This window comes from Mixophyes fleayi, chromosome 1 (assembly GCF_038048845.1).
Source record: "Mixophyes fleayi isolate aMixFle1 chromosome 1, aMixFle1.hap1, whole genome shotgun sequence".
Classification (NCBI taxonomy): domain Eukaryota; kingdom Metazoa; phylum Chordata; class Amphibia; order Anura; family Limnodynastidae; genus Mixophyes; species Mixophyes fleayi.
This window is the reverse complement of record NC_134402.1, coordinates 142497668-142515556: the sequence shown is the minus strand read 5'-3', so window position 1 is coordinate 142515556 and position 17889 is coordinate 142497668. Positions and strand designations below refer to the sequence as shown.

General features: G+C 39.3%; 1 protein-coding gene across 5 annotated transcripts in view; it reads left to right on the top strand.

The window, feature by feature from the left end:
* BANK1 (B cell scaffold protein with ankyrin repeats 1) overlaps positions 1 to 17889 on the top strand; it is a 348964-nt gene that overhangs the window by 267946 nt on the left and 63129 nt on the right. For 4 of the 5 annotated variants that reach the window (XM_075201122.1, XM_075201104.1, XM_075201133.1 and 1 more), the window contains 4 exons: positions 153 to 377; positions 2894 to 3121; positions 5045 to 5299; positions 7698 to 7946. In XM_075201122.1, coding sequence (XP_075057223.1) covers positions 153 to 377; positions 2894 to 3121; positions 5045 to 5299; positions 7698 to 7946 — 957 coding nt within the window. The remainder of the gene's footprint in view (positions 1 to 152; positions 378 to 2893; positions 3122 to 5044; positions 5300 to 7697; positions 7947 to 17889) is intronic. The other variant, XM_075201112.1, reaches the window with a different exon arrangement.

The following is a 17889-nucleotide window of genomic DNA, read 5'->3' as shown; positions in this document are numbered from 1 at the left end:
AATGTCAGAGTTGTTGCAAGCAGGACCAAGAACACACAGGGCTGTAAGAACTAAAGAACTATATGCATTTTTATAAACTATTAGATCTCAGTGTTATTGTGTTTAGTGATTTTTAAACCACACCTTAATAACAAGTTTTCCATCATTTCAAGCCTCTGGTGAAGTTTACAAGACAGATATTGATGAGGAATGGTATTGTGCTGCTACTGGCAAATACAGCTCTGAAGATGAGAAGAGTTGGCAGGAACAAAAATATGAACATTGTTCGGAATCTCTTAATAAAAACATATATGTACCTCTGCCAGTCCATTCTACTACAGGAGACCTGCCTGCACCAGAATATCAAAATCTTCCAGCGCAGTTAGCCTGCCCTCAAGGTAATGTTCATTAATTCATCAGGAATGTACTAAGTTTATTTAATTATATGCTCTTCTTCATTTGTTGATCTGAATTTTGTTCAGTTAGTGTTAACATTTGACTTTATGGGGCTCGTATAGATTTTGAACCATTTGCACGGCAAAAAAAAATAACAAATAAGAGTACTTGCAAGTTTATAATGATGACTATCAGCGGCTTAAAAACAGTCGAATTTGCACCAGCCAACCAGAAGTGGCTACATAGAGCTGCTGATAGTCATCATCATGGCTGCCATCAGAAACTCTGGGGTTCAGTACTAATTAATCTGGCAGGGCCCCACCATACATGCCTCCTCCCTCTTCGCCATACATACGTCCCCCTCCCCAATCACAGTAAACTCCCCCCCTCCAATCACAATAAATGTACCCCATTCCTATCTCCTCCTCAAATCAGAGTAAAAGTCCCCCTCTCCCATCTCCCCCCTCCAATCACAATAAATGTTCCCCTCTCCCATCTCCCCCTCCAATCACAGTAAGTGTCCCCCTCTACTACCCCTCCTCCAATCACAGTAAGTGTCCCCCTCTCCTATCCCCCTCTCCAATGACAGTAAGTGTTCCCCTCTCCTACCTCTCCCTTCCCTATCAAATTAATGCTCATTTAGCTTACCTTCTCCTCCCGGTCACTGATAGGCTGGGAACGCGTCGCACAGTGATGACGTCACTGCTCCGCGCGCTCCCAGCCTATCAGAGTCTGGGAGCAGCAGCGTCGCAGAGGAGAAGGGATTCGGTCGGTCACACTAAGGGACCCGGACAGTCTAAAAGAAGGTTTGTCTGTACCACCTAGTCTGTACGGGCCCCTTACAGCTGTACCAACCGTACCCCCCTGATAGTGGCCCTGTTCATCCTCAGTGCATATCGTTGTACCAGTCATCCATACCTACAAAAGTTATGACTGCAGTCACTAATTATGTCACAACACGACCTTACCATATTCGCCCTATGCTTGCCTGTGCCATTTATCCTTTCCAGGTTTAAGGGGATGTGCATTTTTGGTGCCCATGCAAAAAATGGCATCCAACTCTATATGAGACCCTATATTTCGAATGTGTTGCATATCCACATTCAAGTGCCTTCAGAAAACCCTTACAATAATCACATTCACAAGTCCCGAACTTACCATTTCAGAGTCATCAATTCTAGTTTTGATGATAACATATGAACACTGGTATTGAAAAATTAGAAATAGCATTTTATGCATTAAATAATGTAATATCAGACTTACATTTCAGTTAAGAGCGACTTACAAATGCATGCATTCTCCTCTCTAAGTATCTGGTAAATTAAACTCCAAATCCGTTTACTTATAGCGTATAATAAGGAGTCAAGGTGTTGAGAGCAACAGTCTCAAATGGTTTTTATGCCAAATTGTGCTTTTTCAGGAGTGGGTTATGGGAATTGTTGCTAATCATGATTATATAGTAACTGCTAGCCAATCGGATCAGCACAACTTGGTACCACAGAAAAAATTAACCCCCAGAGGCTTCATTTAATAAAAGCTTTTATGCACTGATGGGATAGGCTAGCGGTTACTATTGATTCACGATTAACTGAAAGTTCCATCGTCCTCTCTTGAAGAAGCACTATTTTGGTATGAAACCATTCAAGATTGTTATTTTCCACACTTGCATGCTCTGTTATCTACAACACACAAGCTGTTTTTTTGTTTTATTTTAAACCATTATCTTAGCACCCAAAAGCCCAATGCCAGGATGCGCCCAGTGCTATTCAGCATGCACAATTCCTGTTGATAATTCAGCCAAGGCTTGTACCACATTAAGACAGGAGAGTCCCAGCCTGGCATAGCTTGGTGCTGGCTGTCACACACTCTTTGTCCCCCTCCTTTAGCGCTAGTCAGCCTAGGCTATAGCACTGTTCTGTTTACTTATTTTATGGAGATGACACACATTTAGTTATCAAGTTAATGATGATGACTGCCATAACTTTATGTATCTTGTTGCTGCCACATATCTACAGTGTATTTTGAGTTGCATACTTCCTAAAATACATACAATTCAAAATACATGTTAGGCATCTGTAAGTTTATGCCTTTGTTCCGGCAACAAAATCATGGGCTACTTTAAATGAGACCTTTTATCAGCCTTATTTAAAGACGAAAAAATATTTTTATACTTTTCAGTTTAACAAGTTTTTTCCTTATACGGATGGCTTTTGTCCTCAAAGTATTACTTTCATTGTTTTCTTATTCGGAAACGCTCAAATAAGCCAATCTTAGTAGTTACTTTCCATCCCAAACAGCTGCCATTTCCATTATCTGATTAACTGTACTTAAATGTCAATGCAACAATAATTGTTCTGGTGACTGTTTTATGATATGTTTTCGACATTCTCTCAATAAGAAAAAAAGAAACAGTACAAACAACTCAGTTATAGAGTTCTTTAAATCTGATTAGAAAATAAATGGGAAATTGTAAAGTAAAAATACTAGGAAATATAAAGTGGCATTTTTACTATGACAGAGGAAGAGATCAATTACGGGAAAATGTCATGTGATGCACTCGTCGAGTACCCAGAAAAAGGACTTGATAGTGAATATGATGAAGAACCAGTGACAATCACTTTCACTGAAGATGATGTGTACATAATATTTGAATCCAGCACCAAAACTCTTACTGCCCATAACCCGTCAGCTCCAGAGACCACATCAAATCCTACAATAGAAAGCGGTGCATCGTACATCACTCAAGGTAAAACTGATTTCTTCTGCTCAGTTCAAATCACAAATATATTTTACTGTTAATTGTATGTATCTTTTTTATTTATTTTTATATCTTACTGGATAACTTTGCATATCTCAATACAATAATAGTACGGGAGGACAATATTTAAAAGTTTTAATTGGATGAGCCTGTGACTTTCAATATAAATGCCATGAGGCCAGGGGGTCAATAGTGCATCGACGGGCAACATAGCATGATGATGAGCAATTGTACATTCCACATATGTGGGTAATGGTGTTTTATGCATAAGTGACTGCCTCCTCCATTATAAGTTTTGACTATAACATTCATAATTCATAACTGGTTAAATAGATATTTCTAAATAACCACGATGAGTAAGATATTTCTGAGATTAGGCCAATAGGCAAAGAGTGTAACTAAGATTACAGCTGTAACATAAGCAGGTGCAGAACAGAATATGAAAAATAAACATTAAAAATTTGATTGCATTTATTGGTCTCTGTTTAAACTACAAGCATAAGTCAGGGATAGAGGTATAATTAGAGCCATTTTTTAAGATTTACTGTGTAGGAATGCGCAGTGTGTAATTTTAAATAGCCTAAAGAAGAAGAATTGTAAAAATATTTTTAATATATCATGTGACATTATATAAAAGTGAAGTTTGTAATTTGTAAAGGGGAGCTTTTGACATTAAAAAAATAATTCTATATTTACTACAGAAAATATATTTTTCAGATTTCAAATTTTTTAATATCACAAATTTAAGAGAGATATAAATGAGAGTTAGTGATAAACTCACAGCGTACCTGAGTTCAGAATTAAGACTGCACAGTTGTTGGTGGTTTTATTATTATTATTATTATTATTATTATTATTATTATTATTATTATTATTATTATTATCTTTGTTAAAATTTGAAACTAGCAACTCCCCAATTAGAATTGGTAATTCCCTGTTAACATAGAAAAATACATTTATATTATATTTCTCTTCTTTCTGCCCTTTTCCGTCTGTCATAAGGCCACCAACAATTAGTCCGAATTTATAAAGGTTGGAGAAGCCAAATACATTGCTCCATGGAACTGATTCAGTATCATGCCATGGCAGATATAAAGTTACTTTTATTTTCTATTTGTCTTTTTACATTTTGTTTTTTATTACAAGTGAATATTTTAGACCATTTAGACTTGTGGAAGTTGAGCTCAAGATATCCACGGCTGTTCCATATTTTTATATCTCTATACATGAGATGAGGCTGGCAGTAGCACAGCAAAAAGTGAACTGTCAGCTGATAGAGAGTTGATAGTGATATTAATGGAGCAGATTTCATTGCACTGAAAATTAGAGTTAAGCAGAAGATTTGCCTTGTGCCAGAGAGTAAGTGTGATAATATTTGAGTGTCAAAAAGTTTATTGTGTCCCATTGTGCTCTTCACTGTAATGCATTCTGCTAAAACTATGGTTTATTAATTATAAGTCTTCCACTTTATAGCATACAATTTTCTCAATTTTCTCAGTTTATAGAACAGCTCATACATAATTTAAAATTGATATAGATACATACACTAATATACTAAGTATGTACAGGGCGACACATTCCTTTAAATTTAGGATAGTATAATATAAGTTTATTTTATGACTTCAAGGGGCATTTCAACTAGCCGCGGAGTGCCTCCGGAACAGTTGCGAAGGCAATCCGTGGCGATGTTGAGGTACCGTAGTACCTGAAAATGTGCATAGCCACGATGTTTGGAAGAACATGGCAGCTAATTGAATATGCCCCATAGTATGAACTAAGGTATGAAATATAACATCCTATTTGCATTGGTTTGTTAACAATAAATTGTTTTTAATTCCATGCTTAAGTAAACTTTTTGCTTGCAATTGGAATGTATGATTAGAAAATAATTTTGAATTTCTACTATGACAGAGGAAAGAAAAGACAATGACAATGAAAATGTGTTATATGATGACCTGGATTATCACCCTGATAGAGGATATGATAATGAATATGATGAAGAGCAATTGGTAACAGCTTCCACTGAGGACAATGTGTACATAGTATTTGAAAACAGCATTAAAAATAAACAGAAAGGACAAAAATCTTTTATTGATCATAACCTGGCAGCTTCGGAGACCACATCAAGGTCTACAATAGACTATGGTGCTTCATACACCGCTCAAGGTAACTGTGGCTTGTTGTGTTCATTGCCATTCAACCCGTCTCTGTTAGAAATTGTTTAATTCAGTATTTTATCCAGGCACAACAAATGATGGTATAATAAATGAAACTGATGTCCAAATAATACACTATAATTATTTTAGACTGTTAGCTGTGCACTTAATCTGGGAAATCCAGTGACATTGTAATTAATCTTTCAGCATCCTGGACTACTTGGAATCAATTATAGTTATTTGTAATGATTTATTAGATATTTACCCACTTCTAAAATATCAAAATTAGTTATTGATCTAATTATCTTTACAGCGAGTTTTCTAACTTGCAGAAATGCATATTAAAAATACAATGATCAGCAATTTATTTGTTTAAGTAACATATGCCTGTAGGTTTACATATAGACACAGTTCAGATTTTAAAATATAATATGAGAAACTGTAAAGCTTGATTAAAAAGACAACAAAACACAGACTTTAGTGGATATTAATGAGCCACAGAAAATGGGAATGTAGCTGAATATGGTGGCCACCATTCCATGTCTACCTGAGAGCCACGTCTCCACCTGCCAGTGACAGTCAGGTTGTCCGGTGGTAAGACCAAGAGTCATACAGTGTGGTTCCTGGTCCCATGAGCATGATATGTGGTGTACAAAATGCAATTATTATTGTTTATTTGTATAACCTCCATATTTCACAGCACTTTCCGGAGAATATTGTATCATTCACATCAGTCCCTGTCCTATTAGTGCGTACAGTCTCAATTCCCAACCACATAAACCCATAGTAAGGTCCAGTTTTTGTCAGAAGCCAGTTAATCTGGCAATATGTTTTTGGACTTTGGGACAAAAACACAGGGGTGACATACAATTTCCACACAAATAGTTCCCTCATCAAAAATAAGCCCATGGCTCCAGCTGGTTGAAGCAACAATGCTGACACTGTGCCTCTATATGCACCTCCCCATGTCACAGCGAGTTCCACGCAAGACAAAAGGCACTGGTAAATGCAGAGGAGACCTGAATTGGCCTGTTATGCAAAGCAATACTAATACAGCTTTGCAAAATTAAGCTAATGTTAATTATGTAGAAAAAAAATGGTTCCCATGATAGCTCTATTGAGAAAAATAGCTGCTAGTTCAAAAATGGAGATAATTGCTAACTCTTCTCAAAAGAAAATTAATAAAAAAATCTAAAGTACATTTCACACTGCTGAAGAATCAATGTTTACAAACGGACTCGATTATATTATAAATAGGTAAAAACAGCATCAGCATGTCAATAACTGCAAAATGCCTATGACAATATTCAAAAGTTATAAGGTACCCAACTTCACAGAATTTTTAAGTACATTATATACATACATATATATATATATATATATATATATATATATATATATCCTAATTAAACAAACATCAAGCATATACTAACTGATTTAGTAAACGAGAATGCATTTACATATGTAAAAGCTCTCAGAAAACCAACCCTACCCTACTCTAACCTATACTACTCACATTGGTACATCCTAGAAACAGCCATTTTGTGGGCTCATACAATATGTATGAAACTGCAGGCTTGAGATGCACAAGGAATCAGAAACATGACTAAGGTACTTTTTGACCATATTCATGAAACAATGTTTCCTAGTGAAGCTGCTTTTACATGAATAGTCATTCACACCACAAAATGGCTATCCTCACTGTCTATGGGCAACAGACACACATTAAATCAGGGTAATTACTTTCTACCATTATACTGTTCAGAGAGTATAAAATATAGAACCTATCCATACAATCTTGTATAAACTAGAACATCCCTAACACAAACAGGGTCACAGGGACTCTGATGTATTAGAAACACATTAGACAATCAAATGTACTTCTAGTTTTATCCAATGGTCAGAATAGGCATTTAGAAGTGGTGATATGGAAATATAGAAGTGAAAAATGTAATTGGAATGTAAGTAAATGGAATTTTATAGGTTTACAAAGAAGACAGTAGGAGTAGTGGTGGTATGGCATAGCAACGTGTGCACCCTTTGGCCACTTGTTTTACCATTCTTACTTGATGGCTAGATTGATCCATGCATATATATATATATATATATATATATATATATATATACAGTCAAGTCCATAAATATTGGGACATCGACACAATTCTCATATTTTGGGCTATATACACCACCACAATGAATTTGAAATGAAACTAACAAGATGTGCTTTAACTGCAGACTTTCAGATTTAATTTGAGGGTATTTACATCCAAATCAGGTGAATAGTGTAGGAAGTACAACGGTTTCTATATGTGCCTCACACTTTTTAAGGGACCATGTAATTTCAACTTTTCGATGCCGTAACAAAACACTGTGGTGTTTCTAATGATAAATGTTAATATTTGTGGTAGCAGAGGGAAGAGATGAAAGCATTGAGGATCACTATTTTTGGAGTGAACCTGTTGATGAGGACACTGAAGAAGACCCATACAGCCTTGCTTATGCTGATGATGATTTGTACATGGAGTTACCCCTTGAAACTGCTGACGAAGAGCACGTAAGAGGGAGAAAGTCCTTTATTGTGCACAGAGCTCCAGCTCCGGCTCCTCGTCCACAGCAGCAAGCGGGTACAGATATTGAAGACTCCTACATCACTAGAGGTAAGAATAGAACAGTTATCTTATTGTATTTCGCATGCATTTTATTTCCCGAGTTGGAATGAGTGAAACAGTTTGATGAAATACAACATTGGTCTTCATTTATTTATAGGACTGTATTTTTGGTGGAAAATGCTGTAACAGAGATCATGACCGCAAAAAAACATAATAAAAACAAGCCAGAAATGTATTATTGTTTGTGTTCACATATTTCAGTTTTTCACTCTCTCTCTCCAAGTGCCGTTCTATGGATGGTGTAGCATGGGTGCTTGGAAAAGCACTTGTGTTCTGCCATGACGACTGGTTATAGTAAATGGGGAGTACTTTCCCTTGGACACATAAGAGCTCTGTAGATGATACACACAATCACTGAGTTTACTCACCTTTGACAAGGGTGATCCTTAATCCTTCACCTCATCCTGTCAATGTGGAAGCAATTCATTGCTGTGAATGCTACCTCCTTTTTCCTAGTTAGTATAGGTAATGACACCGCTATTTCTAAACAAATTACTGTTTAAATTCTGTTCGGGAGTACACAAAACTATACATTAGAGAGAAGCTGCGTCTTTATCTCCAAGTGATACAGCGTCCTTACCCAAGTTTAGTCTTGTCCCAGTTTAATTCTGGAGGTAAGCTTTGTGGTTAATGGTTCTGGGTTTTTTTTTATTATTTTTCGTTGGTAAGTTAATGATTTTGTTTAATTACAGGTATGAAATGTGTTACCTGTGATGCTTGGGATGATTCTGGATAAGGTTTTTTTTCCATAATTTGGAGCACCATACCTGAAATATACTAAAGAACATATAAAATTACCTCTTCCCTCCCTCACATGACACCTTACATTCATTTTGTAGCAGCGTTCATGACAGGGAGCAAAATGCGTATAACAGGCATCAAAGAGATTACGAGATGCCATGATTGTACTTACTTTTTGTCTATAGAATATAAAGAAATATAAGTGATCATTTGGAAAATGTTTGATCCCTAAGCATAGGTTAAGATTACATGCTCCAACGTTCCTATATTTTGCTTTTTTGTAACACTGATAATACATTTGTTATAAAATGTAGTGTTTATATGAGTTATGCCATATGGGGAAGCAAAAGAAAGTGTCGCTTCTCAAGATTGCAGAGGAAGGTTAGTGGTGAATTGCACCATTTCTGCTCTGAGACGCAATGCTAGTTAAGTGTCATTTTGTCACGCGGGTTTGGGGCAAAATGACACGATTCACTGTGAATTGCGTCATGGAGACTCCCATCCTGCCCACCTCACTAGGAAGTAGGCAGGATGCGGGAGAGTGGCCTGCCGAGATTCGTGAGTGTTACGGACATTTCGGGAGAGTGGGCAAGTATGAATAGAATGCAGCATTTGTGTGTTTCCTGGAGTGGAATCTATATCTGTGAATAATCTTACTCATCTGTACATGTGCTATACATACCAAAATGTAGCTTAATATTGGTGGTACATTCTGTATTGCAAGATATAACAATCCAGTGAGTAAAATAAGAGACACCCAGATTATATATATGATATTATCACCAAGCAGCAGCATTATTTTGTTTTTTTAAACTTTCAGGCTCCTGGATGAAAGATTTCATACCTAAGTGTTAGATTTAACCCAACACATATTGCACAGGAAATAGCTACTAAATATAAATAATTTATGTTTAAATATATATGTGTATAACTTTTTGTTCAGGCAGCACAATATTACTTTGCTTGCTCTTAATATTACAGTATTAAAGGTGACCAATGTACAAATGACAGACCACTGCAGCAGATGAAGGTGAAGTTCAGTCATGAGGTTTTCTCAGAGCAACTTGGTATTTTTTTCATCTTGTTACGAGACAAAACCTTTCAAGCATTCTCTTGTGGACACATAGGTGGATACATAAAATCCCAGCAGCTAATTAAAGAGTTCAGGAGCAGAACACTAAGCGCTCTCACCAGCATCTGTCTCACACTCCAGGGAGCTTGTAAAAGAAGACAAAAGATAGCATTTCACAGCATCAAAAACTCCTGAGATGTAAAACTACTGTTTTCCAATACACAGCAAGAATCAAACAGTTGTCAAAGGCAGAGAATCAAATTTGAAATGTGACAGCTTGCAGTTGGAAAACCAGTAGGTATATTTAACACAAGCAAATGGGTATTCTGAAGATTATATATATATATATATATATATATATATATATATACCACACGTTGCTCTTTAAGAATTACTTCTCAGATCCTCTCTTCGTGCTAAAGCTGTCCAAATTTTGGTCAGTCTCGCCACTTACAATGTCCACACATATAGGTGGCTAAACTGGGCAGTTGTGAGATCGGATTATTCCTAGAATAGATGGGGCTTCACAAACAGGCTGGTGACAGTCATCTCAAGACCACATTTACCAAAATGGACAATAATGATCAAATCAATTTCAATTTGGTTATTATCAGGCATCATGGGCGTTCTGGGGCCACACATCATGAAAACATGGTCAACATAAAACTCATTCACTGGTTATGGTGAATTGCACCATTTCTGCTCTGAGATGCAATGCTAGTTAAGCGTCATTTTGTCACGCGGGTATACGCGGGTATACGCGCCCCTGTCACGCGGTTTTGTCACGCGCCCCTGTATCCACGATCCGGCCAATGGTTGGCCCAAACCATCCACACAAGCTCAGTTGTTCCGAATGAGTAAGCTTAATTTCTTTGTTCTGATGAAATGAGTAGTGGATCACAAAGAAGGAATTATTATTATTATGCTTCAATAAAAACAATAACATATTACACAGCATTGTACATAGATTATGACACAAACAAATTATATACAATGACATAAAACAGATGGCAAAGATGGCCCTGCCCAAATTAACTTACAATAAAGAGAGAAAAAAATTCAAACAATAATCAAATATTAAGCCAATTGCATTACTTTCAGATACCTTATGACATGCATTAAAGCATTACAATTGTGTTGTGTCAAGCCATAATATTGTGGATACAGCTTTTTGTACAGTTATATAGTTGTTATGTGGTGGCAAACACAGTAAGAGAAACTTAGGGTCCAATCATGGTGCTGGCCATTGGATAACCTTGGTGCAGAATAGTCACACCTTTTCAGTCATCACATCCATAACGTAGGCCCCACGCTATCTTGACATCCAGAAAATGGCAGGAGAGAGGCATTGTTTTAATATAAATCAACAATCCTCCCTAGCTGTTACCCCGTTACACAGCATAATTACATTTGCGGTTCAGTCTGCACTGGCATTCAGCAACAAGAATCCACCCTGAACACAACAGACCAACAGGACCTTACTTATACACAGACCAATTATTGTCCACAGCCACCAATTGGAAGCTGAAACACAACTAACAAGTCATAAGAGTAAAAAAAAAAAGGCCTCCTTACCTTTTGCAGACAGTACAATAAATAACAGTACCAGCCTAGTTGCTAGAGGACTTTTATACTCTCTGATATTTCTATTTTGTGAAGACAGCACCTACCAGTTTGGGTGAGATTGCTTACCTCTGTTTCTGATCATGTTTGAACTCTCATACTCTTGTCCCTATTTTCATGCACCCAGCCTCCATCTAATGTTCATCTTATTACTTTATTCACTATATTCATATTATAAATAACCACCAGTTTAAATTTGGTTAAAGGTCACAGTTTATTTAGAACGGGTGGCAGCGAGAGCAGGGCAGTCAGCAAAACTATTTACAAAGTCAAACAGTGGCAGGTCAGACCATTTCTCCACTGGCCCAAGAATATAATCCTTTACAATTAGCTAAATTCTGGCAACAGATTTGGTGGTAATCGTATTAACGGGGACAAGAACCCTGACACGATTTACACCTCCTCTAAAATGACGATTCCTGAAAAAGAAGAAGGCAATTTAAGCAGACTTACCTTAAACCCGAAGATCCAGCTGTCCGACGGCAGCGCCTGTAGACAGCCAGTCATTCCGATGAGGCAGCTGTCCGGCACTTCACTTGGACGTCATTGCGCCGTTCATTCATGTTAATTTATGTTAATGACTGGTGTAAATCATGTTGGGGTTCTCGTCCCCGTTAACACCTACCCGACCCAACAGATTGACTACACCCCTTCTGGACTTAGCAATGATGTGTCCACATAAAGCAGGTCGAGGTGTCCTCCACACAAAAGGACAAAAAGTCAGGTTGCTTCGAAGGAAGCAGTGATCCCAGGCCAATCAGCGGAAGCACAATTTGCTTACTGGTCGCTGACTGTGATGCTCTCCCACCTACTGTGCCTCCTCTGTGCGAGGAAGGAAAGTTAGTTAATGCAAGACATTCATACAAATAGCAGGATGAGAGGAAAGTGTTCGGTGCAGGAAAAGCAAGAGACCCAGCATCCAAGCATCCACTGGAGTGGAAATATATATGTGGACCTTTTTGGCTGGGTATGCAGGTGACTGAACCCCGAATGAGTGCATGAAATGACACACACATATGATTTTAAATGCATATCAAAGTACCACTAATAAAGCTTTCCAACTAATTTATTTTACTCACACCAATTATGCTCCATTCAACCTCACATCCAAGAAACATTACTTTATATTGTGCTAACACAACGTGGACTAACTACTCCCATCATCACGGGAAGGGGGGGGGCTGTGATTATTTGCTAACATATCTGGAATAATGGAATTATCAACATTGTAGATTCTTGTTCTGTCACAATCTTGGTCACCTGATATGGGAAAAGATAATAAAGGTCCAACTAAAAAGGAGCACACAAAAACAAAAGAAACCTCTCTGGAACTGGATATGCATCAATACCGTACAATACCAGCCATTGATTCAACAGAAGCTAATATCACTTTGCCCAGAAACACTGGACCAGTTCACTCATGAACTGTGTCCCTTGATCAGTTAGAATCTCCTCATCATCATCATCATCAACATTTATTTATATAGCGCCAGCAAATTCCGTAGCGCTTTACAATTGGGAACAAACATTGATAAAACAATATTGGGTAATACATACAGAGAGAGAGGTAAGAGAACCCTGCTCGCAAGCTTACAATCTATAGGGCAATGGGAGTGAGAAACACAAGGACATGTGCTACATCATATTGCACAATGGACCAGCTAGAAAGCAAAGGTAAAAGTATTGAGTGGGGTGTGTGTGTTGCAGTGTTGGTCAGAGGGTTGTTGTCTTGCTTTAGCTGTGTAGAGGATGGTAATATGGTAATCTAGGGAAATTAAGATGGTGGCTGAGGAATATCATAACCTTGTCTGAAGAGGTGGGTTTTCAGTGAACGCTTGAAGGTTTGAAGACTAGAGGAAAGTCTTACTGTGCGAGGGAGGGAATTCCACAACGTGGGTGCAGCCCCGAAAAAAACCTGTAACCGAGAATGGGAGGATGTGATGAGAGTGGAGCAGAGACATAGATCTTGTGCAGAACGGAGGTGTCGAGTGGGGAGATATTTCGAGACCAGTGAGGAAATGTATGTTGGTGCAATTTTGTTGATGGCCTTGTATGTTAGTAGAAGAATTTTATATTGGATTCATTGAAATACAGGCAGCCAATGTAGAGACTGACAGAGTGGCTCAGCAGAGGAAAAACGGTTAGTAAGGAAAATCAATCTAGCCGCTGCTTGCAAAATAGATTGTAAGGGTTCAAGTCTGACTTTGGGAAGACCAGTAAGGAGGGAATTGCAATAGTCGATGCGGAAGATGATGAGTGCATGAATTAATGTTTTTGCGGTGTCTTGTGTGAGATATGTGCGTATTCTGGAAATGTTCTTTAGGTGTATGTAACATGATTTAGATATAGAGTTTATGTGGGGGATAAATGACAGTTGTGAATCAAGGATTACACCTAGGCAACGAGCTTGAGGGGTTGGATTTATGGTCATGTTATCAACAGAAATTGAAATGTCAGGCAGGAAGCTTCTGTTTGTGGGTGGGAATATTATTAATTCAGTTTTTGAAAGATTGAGTTTGAGTTGGCGAGAAGACATCCAAGATGAAATGGCAGAAAGACAGTCAGTAACACGAGACAACACAGATGGTGAAAGATCAGAAGAGGATAGATAAATTTGTGTATCATCCGCATAGAGATGATACTGAATCCAAAGGAGCTTATTAGTTTTCCAAGAGAAGTGGTGTAGATAGAGAATAGCAGAGGACCTAGGACTGAGCCTTGTGGTACTCCAACTGATAAATGAAGCGGAGCAGGGGTGGATCCAGAGAAATTAACACTGAAAGAGCGATTAGATAGGTAGGATGAGAATCAGGGTAGGACAGTGCCTTCAAGACCTAGGGATTGTAGCATTTGCATGAGGAGAGAGTGGTCAACAGTGTCAAATGCAGCAGAGAGATCCAGGAGAATTAGAAGAGAGTAATGGTTATTATTTTTTGCTGTGATCAAATCATTGACAACCTTGGTCAGTGCAGTCTCTGTGGAGTGTTGAGAGCAAAAGCCTGACTGAAGAGGATTCCAACAGGTTGTTTGCTGTAAGAAAGTGTTTGAGGCGAGTGTAGGCAATACTCTCGAGAAGCTTGGAGGGGCATGGGAGCTGGGAGATAGGGCGGTAATTTACGAGAGACTTAGGGTCAGAATTTTGTTTTTTTAAAATGGGAATAATCACTGCATGCTTGAATAGTGATGGAAAAATACCAGTAGAACGAGAGAGATTACAGATTTTAGTTAGAGGGGGAATGAGAACAGGAGACAGGGACATAGCAATTTGTGAGGGAATGGGATCAAGAGGACAGGAGGTAGAGTAGGAATATGAGAAGAGAGTAGAAACTTCCTCTTCATTTGTGGGATCAAATGAAGAGAGAGTGTCAGAGGGTGCTACAGAGGAATTGAGCCTGAATTGATTGCCTGTCAAGGGAGATGATACCATTTCAAGCCTGATCTTATCAATTTTGTCCTTGAAATAGGAAGCAAGAGCCTGTGCACTGATGTTAGTTGGAGGATTTGGGGCAGGAGGATTCAGAAGAGAGTTAAATGTGTGAAAGAGGCGTTTGGGGTTAGAAGCCTGACCATGGATGAGAGATCGGAAGTATGCTTGTTTAGCAGTGTCCAGAGCATTTCTATAAGAGTGGTAGATATCAGTATATGTGATGAAATCATTAGAGGCACAAGATTTACACCAGTGACGTTCTGCCTTTCGAGAAAGTTTTTGTAGAGTTTGTGTTACTGTAGTGTGCCACGGTTGGCATCGAATTCTACGCAAAGTATGTAGTGTTGCTGGAGCCACTTGATCCAGGGCAGTTGCTAGGGTTTGATGAAAATGGGGTACTGCCCGATCAGGGGAGGAAAATGTAGAAATTGAAGAGAGAAGGTGTTGGCGAGAGGTGGAAAACTGTTGAAAATCAATAGAGTTGAAATTCCTGTGGTTGTGAGGAGGCTTGGAAGAGTTTGACACTAGGGAGAGTAAAGAACTGGGGGTGAGCGAGTAGGTAATAAGGTGATGATTAGAGAGGGGGAAAGGAGTGTTTAGGAAATGAGAAACTGAGCATACTCTAGAGAAAACAAGATCAAGACAGTGGCCATCCTGATGAGTAGCGGATTCAATCCACTGGGAGAGGTCAAGTGAGGAGGTTAGAGAGAGTAGTTTGGAAGCAGCATTGGAACGTGGATTAGAAATAGGGATGTTGAAATCACCCATGATGATGGTGGGGATATCAGTAGATAAGAAGTGAGGTAGCCATGCAGAGAAGTGTTCAAGAAATTGTTGGTGTGGACCAGGGGGGCGATAGATGACAGCAACACGCATAGAGAATGGGTTAAAAATCCTAACAGCATGTACTTCAAAATATGTGAATGTGAGTGATGGGACACTTGGTAGAACTGTGAATGTGCACTGTGGGGAGAGAAGTAGTCCAACCCCCCCCCCCTCCTTGTCTGCCTCCCGGTCTGGGGGTGTGGGTGAAATGGAGACCACCATGTGAGAGGGCTGCAGGTGAGGCAGTGTCTGATTGCGTGAGCCATGTTTCTGTTATTGCTAGAAGGTTGAGTTTGTTTGAGAGGAAGAGGTCATGAATGGAGGTAAGTTTGTTACAAACAGAACGTGCATTCCAAAGGGCACATTTAAAGGACTTTGGAAGAGAGCGGAGACAGGAGATGCGTTTAAGGTTTGCTGGATTTCTGTAGTGTTCAGATATATGCGTGTGAGAGAATTGAGGGGGATCTGGATTAGGTGATATATCACCAGCTAATAGAAGCAGGGATGAAGAAAGGTAGGTAAGATGATTGTAAGATGTGTGTTTTTTTAGTTTCTGGTGGCATGGTGCGGCTGTTAAAGTTATTGAATTTAAATACGAAAACAGTTCATGAGTGTTCACTAGAGGTGAGTGAAGTAATACAGGGGCAATGTGGACAGAGGTGTGTGTTGCAGGATGGGTGAGGGATGATATAGTCCTAAGGATAATGCCATGATAAGAGAGAAAGAAAAATATTTTGGCAAGCATTGGGATTTATGAGTCAAATAGCAAAAATGAGGTAATTAAGGAATTACCTAATTGCAATGTCCAGTGTAATCAGATAAGTAGTGCAGAGCTATCCTGCAGCAAATGTAGTTTATCCATGGATGTCTGGATAGTATAGAGTAATGCTGTGGGAGACATGTGGGGGAATGGGTTGAAGTGTTGAATGGAGAGTAATAAAGAGCAGGTGATTGAATAGCTGAGTTTTTGCAGAGTCATGAGAGAGGAGAGTGGTTCAAAATCAGTATCAGTTCTTCCTAATTGTGATGACAGACAAAGCATTAAGTAGAACTGAGAGCACAGTGGTAAGATAGGGGACTGAAATAACTGTAGCATGGGTAGGGAGTAGTTGAGTAAGTAGTACAGCAGGATGATTAAACATAGTGGATTTTGCAGTGAAAACAAACTGAAAACAAACTTTTATGAAAAGCGAAGAAAATAAGATCAGTGTCCAAAACAGTCCTCATGCTGCATGGAGCTTGTAGCCAGGGTGAGGTAAAAACATCAGAGGTAGAAAATGGAGTTTCAAGTGAATACTGACTGTAGTCCTTGTGTAGCTGAGTTAATAGGCAGAATGTTCTTCTCCTGTTTCCTCCTGTTTAACTCCGGTATAACTCCAAATTATGCTGTTTAAATTTTTTAACACTTGTATCTATACACTTAGAGCTATACACACTAAGCAGCCATCACTGGCTTTGAAGCCATTCTACTATCACTATGGAACCCTACTGTGCTGAATACTCCTAGCAGCACGTCTGCTACCTTTTCCGCAGTTATGGAGGACAGAGCTACAGCCTCTGGATACCGGGTGGCGTAGTCCACCACGGTATCCCGATCGACTGGGCACAGGCAGAGGACCTACTATGTCCACAGCCACTCGCTGAAATGGTTCCCCAATTATTGTCAAGGACTTGAGGGGAGCACGAGCACTGGGGCGCCCAAGACGCTGACACACATCACAGGACTTACAGTATTCCTGGACATCATCCGACATTCCAGGCCAGAAAAAGTTCTGTGTCAAGCACTTCAGTGTTCGGTCCCTGCCCTGGTGTCCCACCATAGGGATTTCATGGGCAACTGACATTAGTTGCACCTGAAAGCCCCGTGGTACCACCAGTTGAACTTTTTCCCGGACTGGTCTATCCCCATCCACCTTCCTAGCCACACGGTACAACAACCCTTTACGCCAGGTTACACTCCCTACCTCCATCGCTGGAAGGCTGCCGCCAGCATGGCGCCTCATGCCTTCTAGGGAGGGATCAGAGACCTGCGCTGCCCTGAACTCTTCCCTGTGCCCCTCACTGTCGTCTAGGTCAGGATATGCTGCAGAGGGGTCTATGCTGGAGTGACTAGAGTCAGTCAAAGTGGGGTCAGTCAAAGGGAGGTCACTGTGGTCAGCTGTACTCACCGCTGGAGCTGGCAAACTGCTAGGGACAGGAGCATCACCGGACATCCCCACAAGATCAGGTTGGCAAGAGACAAC